Here is a 21,407-nt window from a genome sequence, read left to right as displayed (position 1 = left end):
CTAGTGTTTTGAATCCATCTCGATGTCAGCTATTGGAAAATATGATAAAAAATGTAGGGTTCTATTAAAAAATTCAGAGGTGACCTTCACAGCACATTCCAAGGTTACCTCAAGGACTGAAAGTTATCTTCAAAGTACGTCTCCCTCGATACCATATAACTTTCATCTGAAATATTTTTTCGTATTTCTGATACCTACAGGAATAATTAAGTGTAGACACTTAGAACGGACATACGGTACATGACCTTATTCATATCTAGGTTAAATTTCAAAAACAAAAAAACAAGGATTCAGTTTTAGCATAATCTAAGCCATAATATAAACAAAATATAACAAATCACTATATTGACAAGGGAAGGTCCGGAAACCGAAAATTCTGATTTTAATGAAACTTCGCATAAATGTACAGTATATTGAACTATGCTTAGAGCAAATTTTTTTTCGTGTTCGTTTTCACTATGAGGAGGTGAAATCAGCACTTAAAATTTTTGCGTTATCTTGATATAACTTTGTAACAGTACGAGATAGAGAAAAAATGTAAATACAGAAATTGCTCAGTTTTTTAATGGTATATTAGTCTATCGGAAGGAAAATTTTCTACGAGACGTCATTTATGCATGATAGTCATTGCATGCAAAAATGTATATTTATCAATGGTTTATTGAATTATAAAATATATGATTTTTATAAATTTTTTTATTTACAAAAACAACTTTCCATTTTTGTACTTATATGCTTATGCATATACGTGATATCTTGTGTCACTCATGTTTTGTAACTTACAGAAAGTTTTACATACCATTTATGTAATACCATTATGCACTTATGTTATAAGTACAAATAATTACAACTAGTTTAAAAAAAAGAAAAAAAAACATAACGAGTTCCTTCCACACTTTGTATCTGATAAATAATCAATGCTAACGTTCAACATTAGAAAACTAATATTTATAATCCTTCTGCGATAATGTATTGTGTTGTATAGTTTTTATTTATACCTTTTCTATACTAGCCTATAAGCCACTATATATAATTAAAATAAATATAAACATTCTATATATAGTAAACATGATTAATACATATCCGCAAACTCTACGATAGTTTTCGAGTGCAATTATTATAACGAAACGAAAAGACTGCGTGTATCCGTTATGGATCTTTAGTCCATAAAAATTTGCGACTGTTATCCATTTATACGTTTAAGGATCTATGTTTGTTATTATTATTGTTATTTACGGTATAATAAACGTATATGATTTAAAATAAAAAAACAGGCCAAATGCCCGACTACAAAACCGCTGCAAACTCAACCGCGGGTTCGAGCCCCATCTGTAGTCACTTTCTTTTTTATTACATTAATTAAATTTTTTTAAATTTCTAGCTAAATGTAAATGACTAGTATTTATTTAAGAGCACTTCAAAAATAGTTTAAAATATTTTTATTCTAAAATATGTACAAAAATAATTTTGGAGCAGTCTTCATCGCATCGTTTCTCTAGCTACATATTTATTCGAGTACGGGATTGTTTGTAATTTTTTCGTTAATTGAATATATAAGTGTTATTTTGAAAGCTTTTATCCTTTTATCCTTAATAACTGTAAGTGGTGATGGAAAAATTCTTCCTGTTTGGGTTATTCCACGCCGAGCGGATCACTTTTGCACACGATGTTTGGGATGGGGGTTTCGTAATAATCCTATTTAGAAGCGTGGATTTGTTTCTTCTTCAATTATGTACAAAAGAAAAGCATCATTGCTCGATGGAAACTACGGGAAGGTGGTCTCATTTATCGAGAAGGGAGACGACAGAGAAGGATATAATGGTATTCTGGCTTTTAAATATTACAAATAAAGTGTCATTAACAAAGAGTGGGTAATTAAAACTACTATAAAAATATGAATAACACCATAAAGAGACTACTGTACCTAAGTAGAATTAGGTTCGAAGAAAATAACAGAAATGCTTATTCTGGGAACACCAGTCATCTCATTTCGTCGACTATCATAATATATGACTTAATTATTATTGTCCACAAAACAATACAGAGGACATCAGGATTGTCGAGTCTACCAGGTAAACTCGATGACTAAAATTCTTTGAAAAGACCAAAAAAGAAATAACAAAAAAGCTGAGGACGTCATGCAATCGCATTTGTTGCAATCCACAAAATAATCATAGCAATAGGCATTCTTAACATAAAGATCATGTATGTATTTAGTATCGAGAAATACAAATAATCGTATCATTACTAGTGCACGTGGAAGGAGAAGCAGCGAAATAAAGAAAAAGACTGAGGACGTCAAGCAATCACATTTGCTGCAATCTACCCACGGTTATTAAAGATAAAGGCTTTTAAAATAAAACTCATACAATTGTTTAACGTAGAAAATTACAAACAATCCCGTAAAGGAAAAGATATGCAGCTAGAGAAACGGTGCGATGAAAACTGTTCCGAAATTATTTTTGTAATGTTTTAGAACAAAAATATTTTAAGCTATTTTTAAAGTATTTTTAAATAAATACTAATAATGTAATAAAAAAAAGTGAGCACAGGCAGGGCTCGAACCCGCAGTCGAGTTTGCAGCGGTTTTGTAGTCAGGCATTTGGTTATCGCTGTGTTATCGATGGCTGTTGGTATGTAACTTAATATTTTCGTATATAAGGGACATAACATTGTCTCCAGCAGTTGTGTTAATTTAATTTTTTTAATTTAGATTTTATTTTGCTGAATGTAGAAACACGTGAAATCGTATAATATAAGTACTTATGTATTTAATGAAGGAAATACAAAAATTCCAAGTATAAGTTATTTTTTCACAGAAAACATTGGTTTTTGATTTTTTCATCTACAGCATACTCTACCAAGAAGTTTCAAAAAATTGAGAACACTACTTATGATAATATGTTGCTACTGTGAAAGGATAAATGTGGTGCCGCTAAAACTTCAATAAGAAAAATATATTTTTCATTAATTTTTATTTTTCACAACTAGAATAGACAACTAAAAAATCGTGAAAAAATTGTCAACACGCGCCCCGATAAACACTATCTATCAGAATTTTTACAGAATTTTTGCGCGTCATTAAACAGGGAAAATAGGGGAAAAATCGATAACTCGACTTTTCCATATACAGTAATCCCGCGTTGAACGCAACAAACTCGGGTCCGCTTCGCTGCATTCACGACGACGTGGAAACGTTTTCAGCACCTCACAATGCAATTTTTTGCTCGAAACTCGAGCCTCGACAGTTTGCCTTTGTAAAGTACCGAACGTAGAAAATGACAAGCGATTGAAAAACAGAGAGAAAGCTTCTAGTTACACTCGACTCGACTTCGTGGCCCGCCTGTGATGCTTTCGTCGGCCAATGACTATATTGTAACCGCCTGCGGCTCGTGTTGTCTTGCTCGGTCTCGGTATGTCTTGTACGGTCTTTGTCATACCGTTTCGGCCAATCGAGGTGATTCTTTTAATGTGATTCGTCGACAGCTCTCTGGGTCCTAATCCTAGCCTCGTACCCTTGTCGCACCACTCGGTTCCCCCGTGTCGCATCGACTTGCAACAGTCGATCGCGGTGAGCCAGAATACGGAATACGAAGGACAGCAAATGCAAAAGAAAGAGAGGTCAAAGTCGAGGTAGCAAAGTTTGGTCTCACCGACACGCAGACCTCTCTTTCTTTTTCATTCGCTGTCCTTTGTATGTCGTATTCTGGCTCCACTGCGAGCGACGACTCGGTTAATGCACAGGCTGGCTATAGCGCTATAGCAAACGGGAAAACATGACGCACAGTTCGTTTTTTAAAACTCCGAGTCTCACTCGGAATAAACAGTTCGATAACTAGACGCTCTGCCCGAGTATGACACGGGATAAATTATTAGATGATGGATTAAAGACAGCGGTGGTGCGTTCGAATCCTTTCATGAGCAACTGTATATGTATACCTACGTACGCGTTTATTTATTTTCCTTCCGATATCCAATGTTGTACCATTTTAAATCTTTCTGACACCTTTGTACACAATAAACAAAGGCTTCAACATTTTTTTATGTTTGTACTTTATCAGAAGCAATAATAAAAGAATATGAATTTTTAACACCTTCTACATAAGTAAATATGTTCTAAATTATACCGTGTTTGGTATCGTTTAAATCGGAATAATCTCACCAATATGTTAATAAAAGTTTCATTAACAAAGAATCAACACTAAAAAAGTTTCATCGTTACATTAGTATCGTGCCACCCGATGCCCAGGCATGCAATCTTTTCTTGATTTTCCCTCGTTCAGCCGTCGGCTCGTGAAAGGGATGCCGCCGCGACGCGTCGGGCAAAAAACTAAGCGCTTGACAAATTCCAGGGCTCCCTTCCCCAGTGGTGGGGATGACGATGTTGGATTCATCGAGTCGTTTTCGTGTTGCGTTCAACGCGGGATTACTGTACTATCCTCCTGATCGAAATAGTGTTGAAACTTGGTACAGACTACTTTTTCTTGACAAGCTATCGAATCATATATTACAAGTCTAAATCGACCTAAGAGCTCTTTTCACCCCCCTATCCCGCTATACCCTTTGTATAATTAACAGAAACATATACCTACTATGGGTCAAAAGAAGCCCGTACTTGCCCATTATGTCATTATTAAAGTATTCATCTTCTGAATGTAACATAACAATATTACGGCAAGTAAGGTCTACGTACATACCATTTGTGAAAAAGCTGCGAACGTACAACTCTACGTATAAAAGGAAAGACAAGAATTACTGGTAAAAACTCTTGCGATGTGAACAGATGTCGCGTCATTGTTCATTACTTCTCTTCCTCCCTTTATTTCACCACACACGCTTACAAACTCTCTTTCGTTTTCTTTTTAGGGCTATATTTTTCCATGATTGCTCAGCAACGAAACCGTCGAACAGCCAATACTGAACAATTATGCAATTACGCTACCCTGAACATTATCATTGTTTCTAAAATATCGGCGAATTTCATAAATTTATAAGTATTGCAGCAGGAAACTGTTTCTAATCAAATAATGATCTTAAATATTATTTATTTTTCATTTTCTATACTAGAGTTTGTTATCTAATCAAAGATGATCTGCTTCAATATTTTCAACCCGCTCTAAAGGTCGAGAATTTATGGATTTACAAATTTAAATCGATATTTTATTCAATCATATGTTATTTATAAAAAAAGTCATTATGCGACCAAAAATGGTTACCTGCTTCAACATTCAGAGTTAATTAATCCCTACGAAACCTGTCGTGATTGTCGAAGAAATTATGTATTCTACGTAGAGATGTAATACTTATTATAAAATTTGGACAGTAAAAAATTCCTGTAAATTTTTATGAAAAATTTACCAATCAGCTGATGAGATTTTTCTGATGAATAGAAAAGCAAATACCTATATTTTTGTTTAGACAACGTTCATCTTGTAAACTTAACTTTCTTTTGTGTTCCATCTTGTATACATTAAATTAACTCAGCCGTGGATGCGGTAGAATATAAACACAAAGCTAAACACTTTCGTTCTACTCGCGGTCCTCGTAGAATTTCATCACTTGCTCCCTAGCAGCTTGAATGATGGAGATCCTGCAAGGATTCGGATCCCAATGAATACCGGCGCAGCCCATAGTCTCGAAGCAGTTGACCAAACGTTTGGTGCTGGTTGGACAGCACTGAATAACAGCCCAGACACATGGCGGAGGGTTTGTCGGGAACGGTCGCGGACTGGTTGCGATCCGATTATTATTCTGAAAACAAAAAAAAAGTTTAGCAACGCATTCCGAGTTAATTTTAATTATTATTTAATGAACATAATAAAAACATGCTGTTCGGTGATTAGATATGATAATCTGTTATAATATTCTCGATTAACCCGTACAATAATTACATAGACTCTGAGAAGAGATATGGTTTCTGTGTCAATTTTGCCATACTTTCATGAGTACCACAGCCACTGCAACGTGTTTTGATGAACTTTTTCGCGTCTCTATAGAAAACAACACATGATTTTGTAACTTTCCTTCACACATTCCTTAGCAGAAAGGTCTGCTCTATTACATGTTATGGTTATAGGTTCTCCTAGACCCCTACATTTAAAAATAAATAGAAAAATATCTGCAGAAGTTGGTGGGTCTTGCGTATCCTTCTCAATTTGATCATTATTTAAACATATTTCGATGTGTATAATATAATAACAATTTACATCATATCTCTCTGGACAGTCCACACAATTAGGTTGTGTCAAAAGCAACAGAATAACTATTACTGTAAAAGCACAAGTAATCTGTAAAATTTGAAAAATTGCGGTTTTAAAAAAACTTAATTTTTGCAAAAACTGTACTTTCTGAGAAGAATCAGTTAGCAAATTCGTATTCAATTCATAAGGATCTATCAGAAACGTTTATTGAAGGTTACAAAATCAAAAGAGGTGTTAAAACTTGTTGAACAGTGTAACAGGCGTCCTGGACGAACTCACGCGTATGTGAAATTGGCCGTTAAAGTTTTTTAACAAGGTGAAAATAGCTTACTGGGAAACCAACATCGTTGTCAAATCCAGCCCTCGACATTAACCCCGGCTTGGAGGAGGATCCTCCGGGGCGAAGTATTATTCTGGCTCTTACAGGCAAAGCGTTCAATCTGGCCTCTTCTTGCTGCTGCCATTGTTCTGGCATTGCCCTGGTGCGTTCCTGGTGCTCACTGGCTTCTTTCGCTCTACGCGAGAAGAGGGGGTGTTGTATTATAAGTTTCGACCAAAAGGTCAGTATGCGCGACACTGTTACGTATGGAGAATAATTTTCATTTTCAATTGTATTCTAAACTCTATCTATTATATTCTAAACTAAAACTCTGTCTGTTTATTCCTCAAGTAATAGAGGAGCGTAATTTCAACTAACTGGATAGCAACCAGAGACAGAATCATGATTCAATCGTGACCGGTAAGATTTCCTTATAGAGAAATTCTAATGAAACCTAACCCAGTTTTGGAACTATATAAACCCTCTGTTTTTAACCCTCCGTGGACCAGAATAGTACAGTCACTTGTAAAGTCACGACGTATTATATCCAGTAAAGAGTCGGTTGTATTCAGTGAGGTCGGGCTTAATTTCCTTTTCCAATCATCAGTTAAGCTTATAGAACCCGCGAGTTCAGTTGAAGTTCTATTCGGTAATCTTTTAAAGCCGCTCTTAGTCTCCGCATTGCCAGTGCGTTAACACCGAGCATTTAACCGGTAATATTACACCTAATACTTTACCGCGACAACACAACACTATGGTCTGTTTTTTGAAAGATGATGCCTGGGAGGTTGGCCTGCCTCGGCGCGTGGCCTAGCGGAGATCCAACGCGAGCTGCGTATTTCGTGCGACGTTGCATGGTCTCAATGCCACTGTGTGTCTCTTTCCATCCTCCGGCACTTCGGCACGTGAGCCTCTCGCTCAGACGCTCGGTAAACCAACTTCCTTCTTTCCCCTGCGATTTCCACGTGTAGCGTTTAATAACCTACGTGTTAATTTAATCTCCTTTTAATATGTTGCTCAATATTTGGGTACGATGCATTCTTTTAAAAGAAATAAACTTTTTCTTATTCATGTATTTTAACTTTTGACGTGTGAAAACGTTCTGCGTCTCGTCAACATTCTCCGCCATTTCCAGACAATGGATTATTGACGGCCACGTGCCGAACGCAGTCCCCACTCCTTGAGATTGTAGGTAGGTCCTTCTCGAGAGGTTTGTAATACGTGTGATAGAGACATCCAACCGTAGGCGAGGACTCACGTCGACGGTCGCACGTCGTTGGCCAAGACGCGAAGAGTGAAAGAGGACAGACGACCGTAGGCGAGGACTCACGTCGATGGTCGCACGTCATTGGCCAAGATGCGAGGAGTGAGAGAGACACAAGTACCGTAGGTGTCTCGCGATCGCGGCAACATCGCGAAAACTCGGGCCTACCTCCCAGGAATCATCTTTCAAAAAACAGACCATAGACATACTTATACCAAAAACTGATTGTCTAATAGTCAAATAATATTCTTTAATAAACGTGAGTAATTTTATTATTAAAATTCATTGGTTTGGTAATCATTATAATCGTAGTTGATTTTTCCCACACGATACAACTTTACCGCTCAAGTTGTATCTAACTTTATAAAACGAGTTACGAGGCTTAACTAACATTTCCTGCAGCTCCCTGATTTTGCATCAGGTACGTCTGTATAAATTTTCCACCCTCCTCGCAGCTCCTCAGCTATGCGCTGAGTTCGTCTGCGCAATCTCATCCTAGGGACTCCTCGATTTCGCATCGGGTTCGTTCACGAATTTCACCATCCAATGAGTCCCCGATTTCGCATCAGGTTCGTCCGCAAGTGATTCCATTCGTAGAGGCTCCCTGATGTCGCATCAAGTTCGTCTTTGCTTTCATCATCCTAACGGCTTTCTGACTTCATGTCAGATTCACTAACAAACTGAGAAACCATATTCCTTGGAAAATCTACTCCGCCGGCCTCTCGCGCTGCTCGCGACCCTGGCTCGTAACACTGTCAAGGTGTTTGTTTCATTAACATCGCTTGTTTTCTAATGCAATATTAAATTACGAACCGCGATGTTGAACATTTACCCTCTCCCTTCTATCCCTCCCTTCCTCCCCCTCTTCCCCCCCCCCGCCCTCATTCCGTCTCTCCCTCTCCCTTCTCTGCCCTTTCTTTCTCTCTTTCGCATCATGCTGTAGATCTTGGAGGTTATGATAACCGTTGCGCAGTCATTTCACGTCAACTTCTTAAACATGTATTCAAATGTACAACTTTCAAAAGTCGATATTTTTCGAATATTCTGGTAGTTTACGATCTTGTGAATTTCTGTCTAACGTAAAGCACTTCAATCCATGGGAGTAGATGTTTAATAATTCTAAATAAACATTACAGGCTCACTTGGTGGATGGCATCTATGCACGACTATACACAGAGGTCTCAAAATGTATTCCATAAGACACCGTGGTCCCGCGTCAAATCAATGAAATGGCCGCCACAAAACATACAGAACAACCTAAAATATAGTATAGCAGTGCCTGAATAGGATAAAATAGAAAGAAATAACTGAAATAGTGAAAAATATTAGTGGATGATAGAAAAACTTTCTTGACAACCAAAGGAAACCGCATAAGCAGTGAATCGGAGATAGGTCTAATTAATGACTACCAATTCCGAGGAAAACCCAGATTCTTCATTCTCAGTCTTATTCAGCTTACAACTATGACACTCAAACCTACTTCGTTGATAACTAAAAAGTAAAGAAAAGTAGTACAAAATAATAAAATATTTACTAGAAGTAAATCTATATTCAGTAAAATATTTTGTGATTTAAATGAATATCCTGTAAATAATTGTTATATTTTTGTTTTTGTTTTTGTTATTGTTTAACACGTTGACAGCCAGCTATGAGATAATTCGTAGTTGAAACATTGCAAACATGCTGGATTATTTAAATACGTCTACAAAATTTTGACATAAGATTAATATCACAGAATAATTTAAAACAAGACAAGCAATCTCTATTAATCAAACGCATATATTTTCAAAGATTTATGACTTAAAAAACAAAATAAAGTGTGTCTGGCTACGCACAGTCTTTTTCACTGTGGCAGTGAACGTGTTAAATGTCTCTTTTTTAACTAGTTTGTAAGTATATAATTAGTGAAAAGAGTTCCCTTTTTATAAGGTGTTTTTGGGAGAGTATAGCACATTAGCAATAGGGCACAGGTTCATAAGTTCCTATTAGAATAATTCGATACCTCAACGATCGGTACATAAACTCCCGGTCGTACAATAAAAAAGACCAAAGCGATTAAAACTGAACGAGACAAGAAATCTGTATAAGTCTTTCCGAGAAATATAATGTTTACTATTGTTTATTGTAGTTATTAAGACAAGATGCAAAATTTATGTTTGTACGCCAAAAGAAACACTTTTAAATTCCAAAAAGAAATTCCGTGGTCCCGCGCTAAGGGCGCAGCTTTATACCAAAGGAGTCGACGGATCAAATCTTGTTGGATCCTCATACTTTTTCTCATTTTTATTTTCGTTTTTTCTTCTCGTTTTCTGAATACACTTTTTATGGTCATTATCTAGTATTTACTTCAATTAATAACGTGCAAATCCATAACAAAAGAAATTAGTACTCTTCTGGTAATAAAACAAAAACTGGTGCTTTATATACCATATAAATATTAAAAATATTTATGAGATAAAGGGTGGAGGAATGAATGGAAAATCTTACTTGTAAGCCAAATCCCACTTTGTAGCTGGCAGGCAAAAATGAATGATGAGGTAATTAATTATTAAAAATATTTAAATAAATATTTATTACTATAAATGAATATTGGATAATGACCAAAAAACGTGTGTTCAGAAAAGGAGAAAAAAAACAAAAAATAAAAATGAAAAAAAGTATGCGCGGATCCAGCACGATTCGAACCGTCGACTCTTTTGGTATAAAACTGCGACCTTAGCGCGGGACTACGGTGTCTTATGGAGTACAACGTGAGACCACTGTGTATAGGTGCATAGGTGCCTTTCACCAAACATCTTAACTGATTTTTTCAAAAACGCTTGAGCATTGCGTTTTCTCACTTACACACTTTACACATCTAACCGGGTACTACAAACTCACAAAGTATAACAAAAATCGGAGGTGCAATGTCGTGCTGTCTCCTTGTAACTATTGGGTACAATGTAAACATAAAATCAGGTTGTCCGTCCTTTCAGAACCATTATTTTACCTGTTATGGATTATTCCCCTCTCTAGTTCCATTTTCTGTCTTTCGATGTTTGCAGGCCGTCTGGGCTCTAAACTACTGCGAATAAGGCTCGCGTCCTGTTTCCTCCTAGGCTCCTCGAATCTTCTACGATCTCCAAGTTTCGTAGTCTCGAACGAACCAGTCTTTCCAGATGGACTTTGTCTAGTCTGCTCCTCGATCAGTTCTTTCGTCCTTCTTTCGGCATCTAGCCTCGCCGTTTCTTGCCTGGTTCGTTGCTCCTCGTACTTCCTCGACTGCATCCTTCGCACTTCTTCTTCTCGCCTCAGAGCCTCTATTCTTCTCTGATTTACCTCCTGTCTCTCTCGTTCGCGGATTCTCCCTTCCACCGTATCCCTTCTTCTAATTTCGTCCACGTAGTTTCTGGGATTGATATTCGTCGGAGCAGATGGACCGTGATTCCTTCTTACGTTCTCCGGTCCAGGGTACCTATTATCCATCCTTCTGTTTTCTAGCCAATTATTCCCGTCGGATCTGTTCGTCTCCAGAACGTGAATGGGTTGATTCCTTCGAATATATTCTTGCAACTTTTGCTCTTCCAACTTTCTGTGTTCCCTTTCCAGCATCCTCCTATTCTCTTCTCTCTGTCGATCAGCTGAATGGTTCACAATAACCGGTCGATTGCTTTGCATGTACTTCCTTAACTTTTCTCTGCGCTCTTTTTCTACTTCTAGTTCAGTCTGTCTACTTTCACTAGGACTGGCCCGCATGGGTAGAAAATTCGAAGGTTCATTTTCTAGTTGTTTCTTCAGCATCCATTCTCTTCTTTGTTCCTCTAGATGTCTCATTTCCTCTTGTCGTCTTCTCGCCTCTACTTCCCACCTGGACTGATCGTTTCGTCTTTCTTCAAGTAGTCTCCTCTCCTCTTTCTGTCTTTTCAAATCCTCATCTCGGGATTGCTGCCTTTGCTCTTCCTGTACTCGAAACTCCTCTCTATTGTGAGGCTGTTCCTTTCCCCGTCTCTCTTCATCACGCCATCTTTGCATTCTTTCATTCTGAAGATGTTGCCTGTGATCTTCTTGCGGCTGCCACGAATTTGATGATGACCACTGCCGCTGTCTCCTTTTTTCTTCCCTTTGTTGTAACCGCTTCTCGTAATCACTTCTAATTCTCTCGATGTCAGCATTGGTTCGATTCTCAGTGTAATCTTGTCTGTGTGTGTCCTTATGTCTCCTTTCCTGTTCCTGACCTCTCATCTCTCCTTTCTTCCTTCGTTTTTCGAAATCTTGTCTCCGCCGTTGGTTCTCGGTCTCCAGCTCAGCACTGGACACCACGCCTTCGTCCTTCCCGAAACCCCACATTTCTCGTTTCGAGCGTTTCCTGTCCTCAAACCATAGAATCTTGCGACGTGGATTACTTGGCAATCTTTCATTCTGAGAATCCTTGATGCCAGCTAGATCAAAACTGTCCTCCGGCTGCTTGCCATTGATAGTGGACTCGTTCTTCAAATCCGACTTGCCTAAATCTCCCCGGACAGGTAGTTTCTCTGCCCGTCTTTGTTCCTCATAAAACTCAGAATGAAGAGTGGCTTCAATGTCGCCTCTGTTCTGCATCATATTGGTGGTCTCCAGTTTCTTCAGCTTCAGGAGCTCATCCATTTCTTCGTAATCTTCAGTAGACAGATCGTAGTCTAGGTCCAGTGATATCGGCGTCACATCAGGCCACAGGTCTACCGCATCTGTATTCTTGTTAGAAAATTCTATGGACCTTTTCTGCATGTGATTAGACGCTTCTAATCCTTCACAGCCCACTTGTAACTCTGGTACCCCGCCAACACTGAAAGGATCACTATCGGGCGGCATTTCTGAGCTGAAATCGGTGAATGAGTTGGATTGTTTATGGAGTCTGTTTGAATTAATCGTTTTATTCTCCGACATGTTAGCCCTCCAACTACTATGATTGAACTTCTTAGGTGTTTTGCTCTTGGTCTTTATTAATAATCTGGATATGGGGGTTGAGTTCAGCAAAGGCCTCTCTCTGAGCAGATCCAATTTATACATCTCCACTGATCCAGGTCCTTGATCTTGGAAAGTGTCATCGGCTACGAAAGGATCATTATTTTCCGACGGCGGTGACTTACGCGAAGGAGATTCTGAAGTTTCTGTATATTTCTCGACTTCAGGCGAAGATGAGAAATCATATGTGGCGCTTTTTCCCATTCGTGGGAAGAACAGTTCTTCGTCAAAGTATTTAGATCTGAAGGATCCACTCGGAGAGACTGGAAAATGTACAAACACGTGAATTTTCTCGAGTATGAAATAATAAAAAGGTAAGGATCTATAAGATACGAAGATATCAACCACAACATCATTCCGTATCTCATAGTCTCCTAATTCTTCTGAATGAATCGAGTCCACAATAATGACATTGTCTTTACTACTAGCACGTTGCATACATTGTAAAAGTTTCTGTATACGACAAAAGTGAAATATAATATATTGCACTAATGCAATGTATGTATAATGGATTAGATACAGGATTGCAATTGCTTTATTAAATTACTGACGTGAAGTTACTTTTATTTAATCCAACTTAGTTTAACTTGTGAAAAGTTAAATTTCATGTTCATTTCATATTCAAGAAACTCTTCTTCTTATGAGCTAATTATTTCAGTATACAAATAGGCATGGGTTTCTTTTTTGTATCAACTGTATACGATTGAGATAATTATTTGAAAGTTTGATTCGTTGACAAAAATTACTTTTTAGATTTGCGAACTACATATTCGTTTGTGTTAGTAAAAAAAGTACGCGAATATAAGAGTCAGCGGATGAAACGATCGCAGAATCGTGCGCACTAATCTCTATAATCGCGTCGTCATTATCAGCAACGCTATAACATATAGACAGAATCCCGTACTTTATGGCTAGAACGCTCTTCAAATCTTTAGTTAAAAACATCCTGGTCACTACTATGTTCAATTGAGTTACCCATTCAAAGCAGCATCCATGTAAGGAGGAAATATTCTGAAGAACGTGAGACGTACCAGTGTCTAGTTTAACTGAACTTCGCGGGCTGATCGTAAGGTCGAACCGCAGACTTGAAGCAGGATTCTCATCCTTCCAGTACAGTTGGCCATCGGCACCTCGATAGAGTCCACGGCGGTGTGTAATCAAATGGAAGTATTGATCGGGAGTAAGGCGTGAGGGGTGGAGGATGGCTGTCCCCACTACTACCATGCACAACGCTAGCCAGACCGCTGCTTGAATTACTATCACACCTGGCTGCATCCTTCTGTAATCAAAAGGACATTCTTCGGTCATTTTTCCTCTGTTTCTGTTTCTGTCTGTGTTTCCGTTTCTGTCTCTGACTCTGTTTCGGTCTTTGTCTCCTCGGTGTCTGTCTCTATCTCTGCCTCTCATATTTGCAGGACACTCGCCAACCGCGTCGTCAACCTTCCCATGTGTCTTGGAAACGTTCACACAACAGTAACGAAAATTTAAACGATTCACAGACACTTTCCCTGCTAGACTTTCTTCAGGAGAAACAATGACCTTGCAACAGTGGTGATCGGTTTACAGAAAATTTTAACAACAGATTCATTTGCCTGCTCGGAGGCGATATAATATACGGTTTTGAAAGTATTTCTGTATTAATCCTTTTACAGTTTCTTCCGTATAATACAGTTGAATTTTGTTTAGTGTAGTTAGCGTCGCGCTTTGATGAATACTTGCGGTGTATTTATGACCTTTTCAATGAATACTCGTTCTATATCTCTAATAAGTTCGTTGGTTGCAATTCGCTGTTTATGTGCGAACTCTACAGGGTGTCCCAAAAATGTCCTCCGACCCGGAAATGGGGCACTCGGGAGGTAAATTGGAACAACTTTTTCCTTAGCAGCAATGTAATCTGAGGCTTCGTTACCGAGATATTAACGAAACACATAATTTGCCTACATTTACGTTTCATTTATTAATCTCTTTCAATAACAAACGGCAGATGATAAAAAGTATGATTGTATTTGTTACGTTTTCTTTAGTTGCTATTATACGCAGTTTCCTGCGATGCATGCTGACCTACTTGTTTGAAGCTTCGTAGTACAAACGTAGCGCGTAGCCACCGCTAGCGCGGGAACTCGACTGGCAAACTCGCGCTCTGATTGGTCGCGGTTTTTCGTTAATATCTCGGTAACGAAGCCTCGGATTACATTGTTGCTAAGGAAAAACTTGTTCCAATTCACCCCCCGAGTGCCCCATTTCCGGGTCGGACGACATTTTTGGGAAAGCCTGTATAGTGGATGTTTGTTATGTACATGCAAACTTTTTGATAGATACCCGCTGTGTATTTGTAAACATTTTGGTGACTCCCCGCACTGGGTGTACGAATTTTTGAGACTTCGGTTCATGAAGATATAATAAAATAGGTAAGTTTAATACTGATTTTTCGATGTAACAGACATTTATATAGTACCGCCGAATATCGCTGAATTTCCCACAATTTTTACTTTGACCTTCATAGCATTGTAGGTCCTTCTTTCCAATTGTCCTCTACTTGCCAGTTACCTGCGGATTGACTAGTTTTAGGCAGGCTCAAACTAATTTTTAAATGCTCATAACTGGAAAAACGACAGCTGGACGGTTATTTTGTTACTCATAATTCTTCTTATTTTATCTTGGAGCCTAAGCTTTTAAATTTTTTGAGACTTTTTAACGACCACCTTGTATATAAAAATAGGTTCTTTACACTTACTTCTGTGCATGCGTATAATGATAAAATATTATTGTAATCGTTACTAGACAAAATACAGTAAAATTCGTGGTACGACCAGAAACCAGATGATTCTACATATAAATTTTATCGAATAGATGATTGCTTCCGACAGAATCTACTTTAAAGTATTATACAATACGTAGATACGGGAGGAAATGAAAAGACCAGTTAGTCAAGCTTTCTTCACTTGCACGCCTACTCAACCGATTTTCAAGTTGATTATCTAGAACATCTATATATGTATATTATTATGTTCATTATTTGATACAATCAGATTGATGAAATATAAGAGTAAATAATAAATCATGGATATCGGATGTTACATATTAAGCAATACGTATCACTGATTTATCAGATGATTATAATGATAATAATAGTGCCATTTATTATTGCCTGATGGTAAAGTGAAGACATCATTTTTAGGAAAATTAGACTAAATAATAACGCTAATTACTTGTGAGTAACAAGCTGCTTTCTCAGAAATCATTGCGAATGTCAACTTGATTCTTCTTTTAAATTAAACGTGATTGGGGGGGGGGGGCTAATCGTTTAGAATGAAATAAACTTTTTTTGGACGACTATTAGGAGGTCATAGAAGGGCTCCCTCATATTTCTTCTATGGAGGGGAGTATTAGTCTTTTGTTACTCAGATAGATCTAATCGAACTAAATAACATGTTTTTTTATTCTTCCTAGTTAAGGAGTTATGACGAAAAATAGTTTTCTGAAGAGAAACTTCGTGGAAGCGAAAAGAAGAAATGTAAGGAAAAAAAATTTTTAAATAAACGTATTCTGGGGTGAGATTTATTTTATTAAGTGTTCAAAACGATATCTTTCTGCTTCTAAACACTTATTAAGTTTTTCACGAATAATGTTTGGAACATTTAATAATACTGATGGGATTACTGATACATATGCAATACGTATTCTTCTTTTTATATTATCCTTCGTTGCTGAGTGATTGCCTATCGTTATGGAACCCCATAAGAAGAAATCTAATGAATCCGGTGAACAAGATGGCCACAAAACAAAACCACTTGTCGATTTCAGTGAACAAAACTACATTTCCAATTTGGATTATAAAGTCCTACGCCTATCACTAGTAAAGTGTGGTGGGACATTTCGGCCATCATGCTGAAGCCATATCTTCCTTCTCATGTCCAATGGAATACCTTCCAAATTGTGGGAACAACATTTTTTTTAAATCGCCACAAAAGCTACTTTTCAGAGTTTGTTCGAAGAAGTGAAATCCAATCACATGATTTCATTGAAAATTCATTATTGAATCCCATACCACCAATTCATTGACCAACGGTGTTAAAATACCAGAGTTCGTAGTCAATGGGAATTTTCATTTGACAAAGAATGTATGTTATGTCTATTAACTTGGCCATTATTAGCAAAAGTAACCTCATAAAAAAGGAAAAGCAACAGTAAACATGAATTGTTTTCATTAATGCGTTCACGGAGCCATGTACAAAGAATAATTAGAGCAGATCTTGATGAAGTTAAATGTGAAAGGGATGCTATTTGTTTTATTTTTGTATTATACGTGTAACTGATGTACGGATGATTTTACTATCGTGTTGCCGAGTATTAACTTTTAGATCAACTTTACTGCTGCCGAGACTGCAGTAGCATTGTCATCATGTGTAATACTTTTAGTTTTGCTACGTATTTTGTCAATTTTCCAAACGTATAAATGCCATATATGATTTCCTCGCGTGCAAACGCTCATTGAATACTGTAACAGCATGTTCGTACTTACGTTTCCATTCGCCTAACACTAATATCATATCAACACTTCCAGTAAAGTTTGCCAATTCAAACATTTCATTTGCAAGGAATATCTGGAAATACTGGAAGTGTTCATCTCTCCAGAAAATTTGTAATTAAAGTTCTGATTGTTAAAATAATCTTTTAAGAAATCATGATCCCATTATCAAGCAAATATCTAGAAAATCATGTTTGTAAATAGAATCGGAATAGCTTAGAATACTTACACCTAAACGTACTTAGAAGCGATTTTAATTTTTCACCCTATCTCTTTAATTATGCAGAATAAAGAAAATGCTTCAAGTAAATGTTATTTACTTCGATAAGATCTATCCGAATAATAAATTCGGTGTATACAGTGGTTCCTGAGAAAACAAATTATAACACTTTATTTGGTCCATCCTGTATACAGCTCTTCCTGTACCACATTTACTATATATGTTTATAGAAATATGTACAAACTGTTTGCATTATGAAATGTTGTTAATAAACCGAGTTTTTAAAATTCGTGCTGAAGTTACTGGCAGTTTAAATCCTTTTTGCACTTACTGTACGTCACGGGTCCCACCCCTACAAAGGCATTCAAAGCAAGTTGGGCGTGAATCGATCGTGCAAACCAGACACCATAACTTTCCACACGCATTTCGGGGGTCACGTACAGAGTAACAAAATCATACCTGTTGTTAAACACGGAAGGTTGTTCGTATCGATTTATAAATGCTCGACTGTCACTCGAAGAAACTTCAATCTCCTACACGTACCTAATAAAAAAAAAAATAAAAAAAATTAATCATTTCATATTAAAGACTCAGTCTTTAAGGCTAAAATCATATGAAGCTCGCGGGTCGAGGCTCGAGCTTTAGGGCTCGAGTCCTCGAGGCTCGAAACTCGAGCTTTAAGGGTCGGGTCTCGAAGCTCGAGGCTAACACGGTCACTGCCGAGCGTGTTTCTGCTGGTTTTGTCTTCAGCGCCAAAGAGTGATTGCCCATTAGAATCATATAATAATATATTACACAATATGATTATATGTATTGTGCAAACTTATCATGCGTAGTACATTAATCTTGCTGCCGGTCATCTATGACTCCCACGGCGTAAGAGTATGTTTCCAGTCGATCAGATAATACAATATTTTGAAAATTACAGACAAATTTTTAGGAATGTTTCATTTCCTCTACTATTCAATGGTTATTTCGTTTCATTTTTCATTTCCCTTCCTTGGTATCAATCTCTCATGTGTTTGCAGTCATGGCTGTATTTTTTAAAAACTGTATAAAGTATAATATTATAGATTTAGTGTTAATTCCATTATTTAACACTTAAGGGTTCTAGAGGGTTGAACCTTAAAGCTTCAGACTTAATGTGGAATAACACAGTGACGATTGGAAAAAATTAAGTTTTTTATATATACTTTCAAAGTATAATTTTTCGAAAATATTCTACTAAAATATTAAGTCGAATATCACGTGAATAACGAAAAAAATGTCCCAACTTTGTCTCACAGATCAATGAACCGTGAACACATTGAGAAACTATTTTGTTCGACGCGTAACATCCTATGACTTATATATCTTGCTCAAGTATACATAGGTATTTTGTAATAAAAAAAAATTTAACGTATCGTCCAAAATATATATTTGATCACCCTATTAATAATAGTTTAATGAGGTTTGGGTGTTGCAGAACTAATTTCCAAAAACCACGCTTTTCTGGAGGTTTTTGGATTATTCCTCCTTGAAGCTTTAAAGGCTTGAGATTCGTGTAATATTAGAGTTAAAAACTGAAAACTTTTAGGTTAAGTTTTAAGGCTTCGAAATCTCAAGGTCTGTAGGTTACTTCATTACATACAATTTATACGACTCGAGCCTTCAAGCTTAAAGGCTCGAGCGTTAAAGACTCGAGCTTTCACGACTCAAGCTTCGAACCTTGAGAGTTCGAGCCTTTAGGGTTTGAACCGCGACTCGAGCTGTTCAAGTTCAAGACTCGAGGCTCATTTTAAAAACACTAGCACCGTTTCTCTGAATAGATCGAGACATTGATAAAACTGTATTTGAACTGTTAATCTACGGTCTATTTTGGAGTTGCTGTTGCGACCCAACGCAGGTAGGCGATGATCGTAACGCTCGTCGCGTCTTGGGCCGTCGACACGGTCACCAAATCGTCATAAACAGGGATTCCTGGACAGCTGCACATCACGTGCAAACCATTCGTGGTCCTTAAGACCGTTCCTTATATTTCGGCGCTAACTTCCAGGAATCCAAGTAACAATACATATAACAAACCCCACTTCTTCCAACTCATAGTACCACCTCTTGAACTACCTACACCAACCAAAATTCTGCATTTTCCATTAATCAAGAGTCGATCCGTTCCAGCAAGCACCTATACATTCCCTTATTCAGTACAACACATTCAACCGTTAACAAGAACACATCGATCACAACCATTACACACATACACATACATCACACTGTTAAGTTTATATTAAAGTATGTCCGCTCGTTTCTGTATTAACCGATTTCAATGAAAGTTTCAGTATGTACATAACTAACATAAATCTTCGATATGTATTTATTAAATTTTCATTATAGCCTCAGATTAAAAAGTTGTAAAACACGACCTTTAATATTTTCTTCGCGATTCGGACCAATTGCAACTTTTTCAAATTTTTTTTTCACATCATTTAGTAAATTAATGTCTCTAACTTCACAGAAAAACTCAAGTCATTTGGACCAATTTTAAAAGAGTTGTCCCGTTTTAAAGGGTGTACGAATACTTTTTACACCCACTGTAGATGGGCCGGATGGTTTCGGATACTATTTTCACGACTTGCGGAAAGAAAAAAAAATATTAAGTCGCAGACACATGGGTGGCGGAGGAGTAATGCTTTGGGCCGGAATTGGGTCTCAAAGGAGTGACTGAAGTAAAATTTATAAAGAAAACTATGAACAGCAAAATTCATATAGATTTGATAAACGGACAATTATCTAAATTCGGACATACAATTTCAGGGGAAAATTTTACATTCAGCAGGATAATGCAAGTGTGCATATTGCAAAATGCATTAAGTAATACTTTGAGCAAAAAAAATTAGTGTCTTAAACTGGCCAACAAGTAGTAAGTTGTAAAATTGTCCAAATAAACCTATGGTTACTGGTTCACATTCAAATATGTACATATCATAAGTAAAGTAAAAGTATAATATCATAGTTCCTTAAGTTATGAAAGTTATTAGTTGGGACAAAAATGTGAAGTCAATATAATTGACACAAACAATGATATACAGAAAGATACGATAAGAATACAACACACAGACTTTACATGCCATATTTTGTAACACAAGTACCGACAATACCGTCATTTTCATAATTATCTATCTATTCAGTCTTACTTTTATTATTTTAGCAATTACTTTGCATATTACTGAAGGATCGAAATCTACACCTACCACTTTCAAGGATCATCACGTGTCTCGTATATATTTCGTGTAACATAACAAATACATAATTAAGTATATATATAATTATTTACATACTACGTAAGTATTTCCTTACCAGTTTCGTCATATATTCTTTTAACACTATACAATGTCCAATTCTCGTCCGGTATTATTCCTCCTTGTAAGGCTTTATACGGTGACCACACACATTCTTTTTTGAGAGGTGTCAGCCACTCAGCTCGTACAACACTAATGCCTCCTCCACCTTTACTACCGTCGTGAATTGAATTAAATTCGACCACTTTGTAAATTTTAAAACTATTATACTTACTTGGCGGGTATCGTTTTATCGTTCAATTTCCTAAAATCTATTACGATACGCCATTTCTTTTTGCCGCTCGCGTCGAATTTCCGCGGAACTATTCAAAGTGGACTATTGTAAGGGGAATCAGAATCCCTGAGAATCCCTTTCTTTAACATATCGTTAACCTGGTTCGCGATCTCTCCCTTGTGTATATGTGGATACCTACAGGGTGTAACAAAAATGTTGTCCGACCCGGAAATGGGGCACTCGGGGGGTGAACTGGAACAAGTTTTTCCTTAGCAACAATGTAATCTGAGGCTTCGTTACCGAGATATTAACGAAAAACCTCGACCAATCAAAGCGCGAGTTTG

At 37.2% G+C, this 21,407-nt stretch overlaps 2 protein-coding genes across 3 annotated transcripts in view; one reads left to right on the top strand and one right to left on the bottom strand.

Moving 5' to 3' along the window:
• Positions 1–21,407, top strand: part of LOC107194220 — a 105,497-nt gene that overhangs the window by 12,880 nt on the left and 71,210 nt on the right. The window lies entirely within an intron of this gene.
• Positions 5,460–21,407, bottom strand: part of LOC107194219 (trichohyalin) — a 42,140-nt gene continuing 26,192 nt past the window's right edge. The window contains exons 2-5 of the mRNA XM_015583809.1: positions 13,795–14,042; positions 10,773–13,026; positions 6,532–6,715; positions 5,460–5,751 (exon numbers count right to left, since the gene is read on the bottom strand). Coding sequence (XP_015439295.1) covers positions 5,530–5,751; positions 6,532–6,715; positions 10,773–13,026; positions 13,795–14,038 — 2,904 coding nt within the window. The 5' untranslated portion in view covers positions 14,039–14,042 and the 3' untranslated portion in view covers positions 5,460–5,529. The remainder of the gene's footprint in view (positions 5,752–6,531; positions 6,716–10,772; positions 13,027–13,794; positions 14,043–21,407) is intronic.

This window comes from Dufourea novaeangliae, unplaced genomic scaffold (assembly GCF_001272555.1).
Source record: "Dufourea novaeangliae isolate 0120121106 unplaced genomic scaffold, ASM127255v1 scaffold33, whole genome shotgun sequence".
Classification (NCBI taxonomy): domain Eukaryota; kingdom Metazoa; phylum Arthropoda; class Insecta; order Hymenoptera; family Halictidae; genus Dufourea; species Dufourea novaeangliae.
This window is presented reverse-complemented; position numbering and strand designations above follow the sequence as displayed.